Source organism: Dipodomys merriami, unplaced genomic scaffold, assembly GCF_024711535.1.
Source record: "Dipodomys merriami isolate MVZ:Mamm:240054 unplaced genomic scaffold, mDipMer1.0.p SCAF_27, whole genome shotgun sequence".
NCBI lineage: Eukaryota > Metazoa > Chordata > Mammalia > Rodentia > Heteromyidae > Dipodomys > Dipodomys merriami.
This window is the reverse complement of record NW_027204159.1, coordinates 7,734,406-7,746,223: the sequence shown is the minus strand read 5'-3', so window position 1 is coordinate 7,746,223 and position 11,818 is coordinate 7,734,406. Positions and strand designations below refer to the sequence as shown.

The window sequence follows — 11,818 nt, the reverse complement described above, 5'->3', positions numbered from 1 at the left end:
TTTTGACCAAAAGAGTTCAGGGACAGAACCCAGGCCCTGAATTCAAACCGCATAACAACAAAAAAAAAAAAGAAGCTGATGTCTTGACCCCATGGAGCACCCAATGAAAATGATGCCACTGGCAACAGCTGGGAGGATATTTTTCACTTAGTTTGTAAGGCATACCAAAATTAAGATACTCTGGAGATTAGGGAACAAAATTGTTTGATGGGAGTTATGTAGCACAGAACACACAGGACAACTGCAACTGGTTGTAGGAAGCACCCTACATTCTAGAACACTTTTTATTAAGACTTTATTGCTTCCACATTTAAACATTGATTGAGCTATGCAAGTTTCCTGTACCTGGTCCCAGGTCACTGTGCAGTTTTCCCAGGCTGTTGGGACAATACTATGAGAGGCAGGACCCCAAATGGGAAAGACGGTAACACCTAAGAGCCTTAAAAGTGGCAGAGGGATTCAAGAGGGCCCTTGGGGTGGGTCAGGAGTGTAAATTTAAGCTAGAGCCCAGGGGCAACATTCCCTGAGATGAGTCAAGTTCCAGCCCTCTCTAGAAATTCCAGAACAAAGGCTGTGTGGGGAGCGGCACTCAGAAGGGGCCTTCAGACCTTCTCCAGGCACTGCTGGAGCTGGGGAGCTTGGTAGTGGCCTGGGTGATAGTTGTATGATTTGTGCCACTTAAGCCTTCCTGCAAGACAGTGGATGTATCCCTTACGTGGGAATCATGCACAGAGGCTAGGCTCAAGCAGCAAGTACTAGGCCTGGGGAAGTGGGTCTGCCGAGATAACCACAGATGTCCACACCCTTAAGCAACTATCTTCATGCAGGATGGGGTTCTCAGGCCTAGGACTGAGACTCCAAATTTGTTAATGTGGAGGAACAGAGGGGGACTGTTTACCTAACCAAACTTACTCTTCATGTCTCCTAGGGGTACCCCTTAACCCACCTCCAGAGACTAACTTGACTCTTCCTTTTCCAGATTTTCTCACAAGGCACTTGTTACAAGGCTGCTGGGGAAATCCTGGTGGAGGGTGGGGGTGGGGTGGGGGAAGGCCAAAAGGCAGCCCAGTTCATGGCCCCTAATCTACAAGGTCAGAAGCAAAAATGGCTATGGTCAGGGGCTACTGCCTGCCATAGTACAGGCGTACAGCCAGGCCAATGAGTAATGTGGCCAGGAAAAAGGAGGCTGTGAGTTGCAGGCGGAGCAGGGCTGCTGAAAGCACAGCGTTGACTACCAGAGAGCAGGACACAACAAACAGGCGTGTGATGCTGCTGCCATGCTTCATGACAGCCGACATGAGCAGCCCATTTACTGCCTGGCTCAGCACCACAAGTGCTGCCCATCCTGAGAAACCCTCTAAGAGACCTGGGCCTGGGCCACCCCCTGCATGCAGGCCAAGATTCAGAAGCACACCAAAAGTGTAGAGGAAGAGGTTCTGAAGAGCCAGTGGCAGCCGCTGGCGCTTCATGAGCAGCTCTGTGTATACAGATGACAAGCCTGAGATGAGGCAGTACAGGACGAGGAGCAGCAGTCCCAGTGGAGTGATATGCAAGGGCATGGGGCTGGCAATTGCTGCCAGAGGGGGCCCAGGAAGGTTGTTCCCAGGGTCCTGAAGGCCACCTGCTGCATAGCAGGCACCTGCAGCCATCAGTAGCAGCAGTGCTAATCCCTGGCGTGCTGAGAGGCGATGCCGGAGGCAGAGGCAGTAGAATAGGGCCGTGCTTCCGATCTTGAGATTGCTCAGCACCTGGTAGGTGCTGGGGTCCATGTAACGCTGCAGATAGATCACCAGGTTGTTGTTAGCGCCATAGAGGAGGGCTGATACTGCAAAAGGAGCAGCTTGGCGCCAGGGTGGGGCTCCCTGGGGCCACGCTTGCCAGCCCAGTAGGAGGGAGAAAGCACACAGCAGTAGCTTGGTCAGCTCAGTGAGTAATACTGCTGATGAGGGCCGAAAGGGCATGCGGCCGTCCACACGGCACAGTGCCAGCAATGGAGCATGGGCACCATACATGGCAGTAGATAGGAGTAGCATTAGGGTCCAACGGGCCTGCCTAGGACGGCCCCGGTGTGACATACCTCCATCCTCTATACTCATGGCCTACATCAGACCCTGGGTGGTCTGTGTAGCTACCTAGGGGCAGAGGGACTGGGGTGCTTGAGGGAAATCAACTTATAAAGCTGGCTCCCAGGAAGGGAGAGCCATGGTACATTGCCAGAAAGAATACTGAGGATCAGGGTCAGCTGCAGAGTCGAGTTAGGGCTGAACCACAGTCTTGGTGCCAGTCCCACAGAACTAAGGAGGGAATGAGTCCAAGGTGCAGCCTGACAAGCCTCTGTCCACCCTCTGCAGGAAGAAAAGCAAGGATAAAGGTGGCAGAACAAGTGGAGACAGCAAATGGATGTCAGCAGGAGAAGCCAGGTAGAGCATCTGTGATTGAAAAGTCTCCACCTCCAGGGCCCAGCTGTTCATCCTGCCTCTTCCATGGGATCCAGAGCTAGTCAGGCCCCTTGCGAAATGACCTAAGGTAGTCCTTCAATGTCTTCTCCACGTTGGGCACAGCATATGCCTGAGCTGCGTAGATACCAGTACAAGTGCCCACTGCAAAGCCCAATACTGCTGATGCCCTCAGTTTGGCCACCAAATAGCCAGCCAGGAATCCCTTGAGGAATGGGGAGGATAACAGTGAGCCATCCTGAAAAAAAAAAAAATGCAGAAGGAAACTCAGGTAGGAGAAAAATGAAGGAGGAAAAATCACACAGGCTCTCTACTTTCTCTGACCAGGAACTATTCAATTCAGGCTTAGAGAATTCCACTACCTGCTTCTCCTCAGGCAGCTATGGTATTTTCTTTCTTTTTTCTTTTTGCTGGTTGTGGGGCCTGAACTCTGGGTCTGGGCGCTGTCCCTCAGCTCTTCAGCTCAAATAGCTCTACTACCTGAGCCACAGTGCCACTTCTGGCTTTTTCTGCTTATGTGGTGCTGAGGAATCAAACCCAGGGCCTCATGCATGCAAGATAAGCACTCTATCACTGAGCCACCTTCCCAGCCCAGCTATGGTATTTTCTTAAAAAAATTTCTCAAAGCCGGGCGCTGGTGGCTCACGCCTGTAATCCTAGCTATTCAGGAGGCTGAGATCTGAGGATCACGGTTCAAAGCCAGCCCGGGCAGAAGAGACTGTGAGACTCCTATCTCTAATAAACCACCAGAAAACTGGAAGTGGTGCTGTAGCTCAAATGTTAGAGCACTCGCCTTGAGCTGAAGAGTTCAAGTTCCACGACCGACAAAAAAAAAAAAAAAAAAAAAAGAATTTCTCAAGATTTTGGAGCTAGAAAAGAACTCAGGAGTTCTAATTCACAATATCAGAATCCTGGGTTTGGAAGGCTCCAACCATGGAATCCTACAGAGAAATCCTTTAGGGGCCCAAATCCTGTGTATTTCTCCAGCTCTGCTTTATATAGCATGGTACACCAGAAATGTGGACAAGCTGATTTCCTGTCCCTCCTTGTTTTCCTAATACTACTTCCCATCACAAAGCTTTGCATAGACTGTTTCATCAGTCTGAAAATATTCATTCCTCCCCACTTCACCTAGTTAGTTTTCACTTAAGATTGCAGGGTGTGTGTGTGTGTTTTGTTTTTTGGTGCCAGTCTTAGGGCTTAAACTCAGGGCCTGAGATTGTTCCTGAGCTTTTTTGCTTAAGGCTGGCACTCTACCCCTTGAGCCATAGCTCCACTTCTGGTTTGTTTGGTGACGGCTAATTGGAAATGACATTTCCAATTTTCCATTCATTTTCCTGCCTGGGCTGGCTTCAAACCACAACAGAAGATCTCAGCCTCTTGAGTAATTAGAATTACAAGTCTGTGAGCATCTACCAGTGTCTACTGGTAGAACACTTGTCTAGCAAGTACAAGGTCCCAAGTCCAGACCTCATTAGCACCAAAAATAAAATATAAAAATGAATCTCTACTATCCATTTAACAAGTTGGGTATGGAAGCATAAAATGAGTGGTAAAAGGAAAGGCCCTACCTGGCTCATTCCACTGTTGACCTCGTTTTCCACGCGTTGCTGCAGGTGCTCCAATTGGTTCTTGAGAAATGCCAGGTCCTTAAGCTTGGGCAGAGAATCCTAGGACAAGGGAGAGGCTGGCTCCAGTAGACTTGACCCAGCCCCATTCCCTGCTCAATTCTATCAGAGGCTGGGAGTTAGGAGGAGTAGGGTGAGCCACAGAGATTTCTTCCTAGAAAATCTTCCTGAGATAGCAGTAGTAAAGGAGGAAAGGCATTGAAAAGCAAAGAGTTCACATGGGGGCCAAGTGAGGAGGGGACAGATGGACTCTGCATCGGTAACTTTCAACAACCCATACGGGAATTTTACGCAGCAAGTTTTGTATAGAAGAGGCAAGAGAAACCTTCAGTTAGCTCCATGAGGAAAGGTCTACCAACTATAAACCATTAAGTCTGTCTTAACTAATGCGTTCCAATGCTGGACAAGGGGAAAAGCAGGCTTTTGGTAAATGTGTGGCTGATACGGGGCTTCCAAGCCAACAGTGAGTAGTGGGTCGAGGCAGGTCCCCGGACAATTTGCGGGTAAGCTTGACTCTGCCTGGGTTTTATGCTTTTATTCCCAAGGCCACCCCGAACTGAATGGAAATATCTAGATGTATGAGGCAAGAGTGCGAATAAATGACTGAGAGAGAGTCTGGTCGTATGTATATATGAAATTCAGTACGTGTGTGTGCGCGCGTGCAAGAGTGTTTGGATGGCTGTGGTGTTAGCGTCCGTATGGACTGGAAGGGAAATTTTAGGGGCTAGGGAATGGGCCAGAGTGGAGCGTTTCAGGATGAACAAGTGTGTGCAAGTAACTGACCCTGGAAGAGTACACACGGGGAGAGCCAGAAATCCACAACTCTCCCAGCGAAGACACAGGACACCCTCACCCCTGGGCCGTTCCAGTGCTGCCTCTCCCGGAACTGAAAAAGCATGGAATGTGAAGACCATCCCGAATGAGAATCACCCCCACGTTCACTCACCTTGTCATCCGCCATCTTCCCTGCCGGACTTGTTGCGCAGGCGCAGCCCCGCCCGTTTCATGCCAAATGCCACGGCCATCTTTACTGAGGGCGAAGGCACTTCCGGGGCATTGTGGGAAAAAGAGGGGTTGGTTTCCTGGTCGCGAAGCCCCGGCCCGTAGCTTCGCGCAGATTTTTTCTCGTGACCGCTCCCGTCCCGTCCCAGGCTGCGTTTGTGTGTGTGTGCGCGCGCGCGCTGATGACCCGGCGTGATGATCTCATTCGTGGGCAAGTGCGTGAGGCGGATGTTCGTCTTGCCGCTCTTCCGCCCCCTGATGAGGTCATAGCTGGTGGGGTGGTGTCAGTGAGTTCGCTGGGGTTGGTGCGCCTGGCTCACACCCATGCACTGAAGCACGCTCGGACACTGGGGAGCAGGCGCCACCCCTCCACCGCGGACAGTGCTGCTCCAGGCCCGCCTCTTCCCGCCTCTAGGGCCTGTCCCTGGCCCGCCCAGTGTCAGTGCGGCGCCAGTTGGCCTGGAGGCCTCCAGCGCAGAGCCTGGGCTTGTAGGCACAGCATCTCCAGAGGTCGCGCTGGGCTGAGGGTGCGGGCCGGCAGAGGCCGGCGGGGACTCGGCGGGGCCATGCTGGGCAAGGACTACATGCTGGCCATCATTCTGGTCAACTGCGACGGTGTGCATGGAGGGGTCCGGTGGGAGGCCCCAGATCTTGAGGGGAGCAAGGGATTGTAAGGATTCTGAGACTCAGAGACAAGGTGGGGGTATGTTTGGCATGATGACCAGGGGACAAATGAACCTTGATCTTTGCATGTGATGTCTTTAGGCTGGGGGAGCCTGGAGCTCTGACATAAGGACTGCCCTATGAAATGGAGGGAGTGTTATGACAGGGTGCTATTCTGAACTCACGAATAGTATTCCCCCTCTCCTCAACCCCTTATTCCTCTAGATGACTTGTGGGGGGACCAAAGTCTGGAGGGGGAGCCAGGCCTACCCCCCGGCTGGAGGAAGATCCGTGATGCTGCAGGTACTTATTATTGGCACGTACCCAGCGGTAGCACCCAGTGGCAGCGCCCAACCTGGGAACTAGGCGATGCAGAGGATTTAGGCAAGGTAGGTCGAGTGTGAGGAGGGAGCCAAAATTCAGGTGTGGATCTAGGTCTGCTGCTACACTGACTAACTCCCACTCTACAGGGGACAAAGGGGATTTGGGAGCTGCGTCCCCCAAAGGGAAGATCCTTTTCCAGCTTGGAGAATTCACTGGACCGGAGGTAACAGGGATAGCCCAAGGAAAATAAAAGGCTTGGAGTTTGCATTGCACTCCAAAATACAGCTTTTTGGATCCACAGCTTTGTAGCTCAGATTCTGGAGTCTGTTCCTTTTAGGGCTGTGTTCTCTGTGCTTGGCTCTGCTCCACATTCTGGACTTTGAGTACTTTGAATTTTGTCCTTTGTGCTAAGCTCTTGTGATTAGCCACACGTTTTCTATAATCTGATCTATCATATTCTAGATCTCATCCATTGTTTTAGGCTCTGTTTATGGGGGCAAGGGTCCTAGGGTCTCTTGTTTCAGTGCACATTTTGAACACATTCTTATTTGTGATTTTTATTTTGTGCCCTTTGCCTGTATTTTGAATTTTGTTTCAAATTCTAAGCCACAGTTTATATTGATTCAATATATGTTGGGTCTTATTCATCTCTGGTTTTACATTTATGGCACTATATTTCAGGTCTTGACCTACATCCTGTGCTGATCAAATAGTCTGGGCCTCACCAGTGCCTCTAATATAGGAAGTACGGTCCTCTTACCAGCTCTGCTTTCTGTTCCAGTAACTCTCTGACCTGGTATGGTGAGGAATCCTACATTCAGAGCCTGGAGCCAGGGGCTAAGGTAATGACTTGAACTGAGTCCCCTCCCCCCCCTTTCCCCTGGGAATTGGAAGATGCCAAGGGAAAGATCAGGGGTGGAACTAGACTGAATAGAGGTGACCAGGGACTAAGGGTGTGACTACCAGATGGTTTGTGTTCAGCACTTGCCACCCTATTCCATCCCTACTCATTTCTGTCTTTTCTACTGAACTTGTCAGTGCTTTGCAGTCCGTTCTCTGGGTTGGGTAGAGGTGCCAGAAGAGGACCTGGCACCAGGAAAGAGCAGTATTGCAGTCAATAACTGTATCCAGCAGCTGGCCCAGACCCGCAACCGGAGACAGCCCCCAGATGGTACCTGGGGTGAGGTGAGATTTTTTTTTTTTTTTTTTTTTTTTTTTTTGCCTTCCAAGGGGTTTAACATATGGCCGAGCAGAAGTGATTCTTCTTGAATGTCTGTTTTCCATGACTCCCACCCTTATCTGATCTCTTGGCCAAATTCTGTCCTTGGAAGGGCCAGAACATGTTGATGATCCTGAAGAAAGATGCCATGAGCCTGGTGAATCCCCTGGATCACAGTCTGATCCACTGTCAGCCTTTGGTGCACATCCGTGTATGGGGTGTGGGCAGCTCCAAGGGCCGGTGAGAACTTTTGCATCCCCCCCAAGCAAGAGCTGCTTCTTCCCCCTGCCCCTCCCTAACTGCAGGCTATGATCCCCAGTGATGCTGATCCCTGGCACTTGAACCCCTGGATACAGATCCTCTGACTTGGACCCAGCACTGCCTCCCTTGCCTGGTGGAGCCCTGGTTGGGGAGGGTGGGCCCAGCTCAGCAGGGACTGATTGGGGCAAGTCTGAGAGGCTGGGCTGATTGTCTCCTCTGCTCTCACATGCTTCTGGAACAGTGACAGGTATGTTACATCAGTTACCTTAGTCTCAGTCCTGACCTCCCTATTATATCTCCACCTTATCCCTTATTTGACTTTGAAAGCCTCCTGCAGGCACAACAGGCTGTAGCCAGCCTCTACCTCAGCTCCATCTCTGCCTCTGCCAGGGACTTTGCTTTTGTGGCGGGTGACAAAGACAGCTGTATGCTTAAGTGCCATGTGTTTCACTGCGATGTTCCTGCCAAGGCCATTGCAAGTGCCCTACATGGACTCTGTGCCCAGGTAAGGGCCAGGGAATGTGGATGTAGAGTTGGGACTGAGGCTTCCAAGGTAGTCGGCTCCTTAATCCAATTTCCCTCTTTCTCTGCACCTCATGCTGGCTGCATTGCATTTTAGATCTTGTCAGAACGAGTAGGGGTTAATGGTGATGGCGCTTGCTACTCTCCAGACCCCATTTCACCTGAAGATCTGCCTCGGCAAGGTATGGAGAGGGGTATGCACCATCTGGCTGCTTTGGTGAAAGATGGGAGTGATGAGGGAGTGGGGTGAGGATTGACTCTTTTTGAGGTGTCCAGTCCTAGGGATCCGAATCCTTTAACTAGAGGAACATCCATGAGTTTTCCCTGGGTCCAGACCCATTCAGAAGGGTGAAGAACGTGGTACTTGAGAGAGTTTCCATGCCAGCTTGGTGTATATATTTCAGTGGAGTTGCTGGATGCTGTGAGCCAGGCTGCTCAGAAGTATGAGGCACTGTACATGGGGACTCTGCCAGTCACCAAAGCCATGGGTGAGAACTGAGGGAGCTGGATGGACTGGGATATATAAGGCCAGGGGAAGGTGGGTAAGGCAGGTCTACCACTATTTCTCAGTCTTCCCATTGCCTCACATAAAATGAAATGTACAAGTGTTTCTAACAGAATTCTAAGCCTAGTCTTAGCTGTTCTCACCTCTCTCTGAATCCCAAGACAATGAAATAAACCTAGGTTATCCTTGCAGACTCTTTTCATGTTAGACATCACAGTAGTCATGTCCTTTCTAGGAATGGATGTACTGAATGAGGCCATTGGTACTCTCACCGCACGGGGGGACCGGAACACCTGGGTCCCTACTATGCTCAGTGTGTCTGACTCTTTCATGACTGCACATCCCATGCAGGTACCAGAAGAGGGTAAAGTTGGGGGCTGTAAAGAATGAGCAGAGATAATGAGGAGGCTCATTGCTTATTTCTGGGAGATCTTAGAGTGTCTGGCCAGTACTTGGGCTTTTAGTGACTAAGCCTGGTATGGGCAGGCAGAGGCTGGTGCAGAGGAAGAGCCACTGTGGCAGTGTCCTGTTCGTCTTGTGACCTTTATTGGTGTTGGCCGTGACCCACACACCTTTGGGCTCATCGCTGACCTGGGCCGTCAGAGTTTCCAGTGTGCAGCCTTTTGGTGCCAGCCCCATGCAGGGGGACTCTCTGAAGCTGTGCAAGCTGCCTGTATGGTGAGTTAGGGGTGGGAATGGGGGTTGCAACTGCTCTGTACTGTGGACTGGTCTCAAGATCAGCAGCCTCCATAGATCACAACCCAGGGATCCCAGGGTCTACTTGGGTCCACAAGTATTTTGGGTTTTATGGTGGTTTTGGAAAGCTTTGGCTAGTTGCCAGTATTTGAAGGCCTTGGTATTTTATAAATAATCGTTATTCCCGCTTTTCTTAAAGTATGAGGAGCTCTGACACAGGGTTAACATATAAATTTCAGTCTGCAGCTGTAGTTGTGTAGGGGCTGTGCTATATAAAATGGGTATTGGTTTTTTTTTTTTCTCATTTGTCTCATTCAGGTTATTTCTTAGTGTATGCGGGCATACAAATGTCAGCTTTTTTTTTTTTTTTGTCAGTCATGGGGCCTGAACTCTGGGTCTGGGCACTGTCCCTCAGATTTTCAGCTCAAGGCTAGAGCTCTAGCACTTGAGCCACAGCGCCATTTCTGCTTTTTCTGCTTATGTGGTGCTGAGGAATCAAACCCAGGACCTCATGCATGCAAGGCAAGCACTCTACCACTAAGCCACCTTCCCAGCCCCCAAATGTCAGCTTTTTAAGCTACATTAGTTCAGTCCATTTATTTACTCAACTTGTATGAGTGCTTACAGGCTCTGGCACTATACTTACTCTAAGGAACTCAGCAATATAGATGTTCCCTTAGAGCAGAAAGAAACTAGGAAGATGTTACACACCACAGGACAATGGATGAAATATTCCTTCAGGGATCAGGAAGGCTACTTGTAAGAAGAGGTGATAGAAAATAGAATCAAAGAGGAAGTGACCCAAGTGAGGGAATGGAGTGGTTAATTGCAAACACAGGGAACCTCATCTGTGAAAGGAAGAGAGAGATTGGTGGTGTTGAGCATCTGAAAGAATGTAGCCTGCAAGGGAGGATGTAATGATAGTGAGGGCAGTAAGGATGCTAGAAGCCAGGTTGTGGAAGACCCTATAAAGTGATGTTTATTTTATCTTAAAGCACTAAGAACCCCAGAAGGATTCTGAGTGGGACTGTGAAGTCAGATTTGTGGATTAGGATGACCACTTAAATTAAGTGTGGGTAGAAGATTGGAGAACACAAGAGAGGAGGTAAAAAGGCTAATTACTCTTTGGTGAGTAGTTCAAACAAGAGATAATTGGGGCAATTGTATTAGGAAAAGATTAGGACTTCAGCCCTGCCCCTTGACTAAAGGCAGCTTTACCAAAGACTGGTTCAGAACAGTAAAATGGAGGAAAGGCAGCATAGTAGTAGTCATAGTTGAGTTCAGGCTTAGCAGTTTGACAAACTAGATTTGGGTGCCAACTCCACCATTTTCTGTCTCTGTATCTCAGTATCTTCACTTAGAAAAATGGGACAGCCAGATGCTGGTTGCTCATACCTGTTAAACTTACCCCTGTAATACCAAATACTCAGAAGGCTGAGACCTGAGGTTTGGGGTGTGAAGCCAGCTCAGTCAGGGAAGTCCATGAAACTTCTTTCTCCAATTAACCACCAAAAAGCCAGAAGTAGAGTTGTGGCCCAAGTGGTAGAGTGCTAGCCATGAACAAAAACAAAAACAAAAATAAGCTCAAGGATATTTCCAAGGCCCTGAGTTCAAGCCCCAGAAAAAAAAAAAAAAAGAAAATGGAGATAATAACACCTTATAAATAGCTGGCTTGAGATTGTTATGTAGACCCCTTACAGAGTCTAGCTCTCCTCAAGTTCTCAGTAAATGCCAAATTTTATGTTTGTACTGTTGGGCTACCAGGGATTTATATAGTAACTTCAGATATGACTATCAGCCTCATATCAGAAGCCTTGACCAGTTCCCTGCCCTGTAGCTTTCAGTGGGCAGAAAGTAGCTGCATCTTCACATTCCCCTTCTCCCTAGGTTCAATACCAGAAGTGTCTTGTGGCCTCTGCAGCTCGAGGCAAGGCCTGGAGTGCTCAGGCCCGTGCCCGCCTGCGGCTCAAGCGGACCAGCTCCATGGACTCCCCAAGAGGTCCCCTGCCTCTCCCCCTTCTGAAAGGAGGGGTCGGGGGTGCAGGAGCAGCCCCTCGAAAGCGGGGTGTCTTCTCGTTTCTTGATGCCTTCCGGCTGAAACCTTCTCTGCTCCATATGCCCTAACTTGGTCTTAGAGGGCTGGGGAAGGAGGCTCTGGATCGATGCCCAATTCTATTCCCCTTTATTCCCCAGGGGCCAACAGCCTCTCATCTCTGCCCGCCCCTGCCCCTTGCCTATCTTCTATTTATTATCTAGTTTATTGTTGATATAGATGACTGAGAGGCCCTGCACTACTACTTAGGCCCCTGGCTCCCCTTTCCTTGGGTCCTTGCCCCTGTCCAGTCCTGGACAATTGGCTCTACCTCAGCAACACTTTATAGCAAAACCAGTGCAAATAAAAATCCCTCAGTGACCTCATTAGGTGTGAATATATTGAACCTGGGATAAGGTTGGGGGCCAACAACCTGTGTGAAGTGTCTGTGCTTGATGTTGGTGACTGCCCATAGTCACACAAGGGCATGGATAGGATGGAGATCTGACT

The 11,818-nt window shown here is 49.8% G+C and overlaps 3 protein-coding genes across 4 annotated transcripts; 1 reads left to right on the top strand and 2 right to left on the bottom strand.

Moving 5' to 3' along the window:
* Positions 1 to 248: 248 nt before the first annotated feature.
* On the bottom strand, positions 249 to 2,101 carry Slc35a4 (solute carrier family 35 member A4). The gene has a single exon (XM_070036174.1). It carries the CDS (start codon positions 2,094 to 2,096, stop codon positions 1,122 to 1,124), a length of 975 nt encoding a protein of 324 aa, XP_069892275.1. The 5' UTR covers positions 2,097 to 2,101; the 3' UTR covers positions 249 to 1,121.
* Positions 2,102 to 2,492: 391 nt separating this feature from the next.
* Positions 2,493 to 5,205, bottom strand: LOC138837407 (SLC35A4 upstream open reading frame protein). The gene is made up of 3 exons (XM_070036175.1): positions 5,031 to 5,205; positions 4,028 to 4,126; positions 2,493 to 2,694 (listed from the first exon to the last, which is right to left on the bottom strand). Exons 1-3 carry the CDS (start codon positions 5,043 to 5,045, stop codon positions 2,497 to 2,499), a joined length of 312 nt encoding a protein of 103 aa, XP_069892276.1. The 5' UTR covers positions 5,046 to 5,205; the 3' UTR covers positions 2,493 to 2,496.
* A 163-nt stretch (positions 5,206 to 5,368) lies between these two features.
* On the top strand, positions 5,369 to 11,694 carry Apbb3 (amyloid beta precursor protein binding family B member 3). 2 transcript variants are annotated; one of them, XM_070036170.1, is made up of 12 exons: positions 5,369 to 5,701; positions 5,975 to 6,138; positions 6,220 to 6,296; positions 6,855 to 6,915; positions 7,112 to 7,258; positions 7,405 to 7,532; positions 7,944 to 8,058; positions 8,173 to 8,257; positions 8,480 to 8,563; positions 8,816 to 8,931; positions 9,067 to 9,258; positions 11,164 to 11,694. In XM_070036170.1, exons 1-12 carry the CDS (start codon positions 5,653 to 5,655, stop codon positions 11,398 to 11,400), a joined length of 1,455 nt encoding a protein of 484 aa, XP_069892271.1. In that variant the 5' UTR covers positions 5,369 to 5,652; the 3' UTR covers positions 11,401 to 11,694. The 2 variants fall into 2 exon arrangements, with proteins under 2 accessions (XP_069892271.1, XP_069892270.1); XM_070036169.1 differs by lacking the exon at positions 11,164 to 11,694 and adding an exon at positions 10,272 to 11,154 and having other exon boundaries at positions 5,559 to 5,701.
* The last annotated feature ends 124 nt before the right edge of the window (positions 11,695 to 11,818 follow it).

Coding starts and splice junctions, on each gene's coding strand:
- Apbb3 (XM_070036170.1), top strand. CDS start 5,653: ATGCTGGGCAAGGACTACATGCTGGCCATCATTCTGGTCAACTGCGAC. Junction 6,916..7,111: donor GCCTGGAGCCAGGGGCTAAG/GTAATGACTTGA, acceptor TGAACTTGTCAG/TGCTTTGCAGTCCGTTCTCT. Junction 8,258..8,479: donor TGAAGATCTGCCTCGGCAAG/GTATGGAGAGGG, acceptor TATATATTTCAG/TGGAGTTGCTGGATGCTGTG.
- Slc35a4 (XM_070036174.1), bottom strand. CDS start 2,096: ATGAGTATAGAGGATGGAGGTATGTCACACCGGGGCCGTCCTAGGCAG.
- LOC138837407 (XM_070036175.1), bottom strand. Junction 2,695..4,027: donor TCAACAGTGGAATGAGCCAG/GTAGGGCCTTTC, acceptor TTTTTTTTTCAG/GATGGCTCACTGTTATCCTC.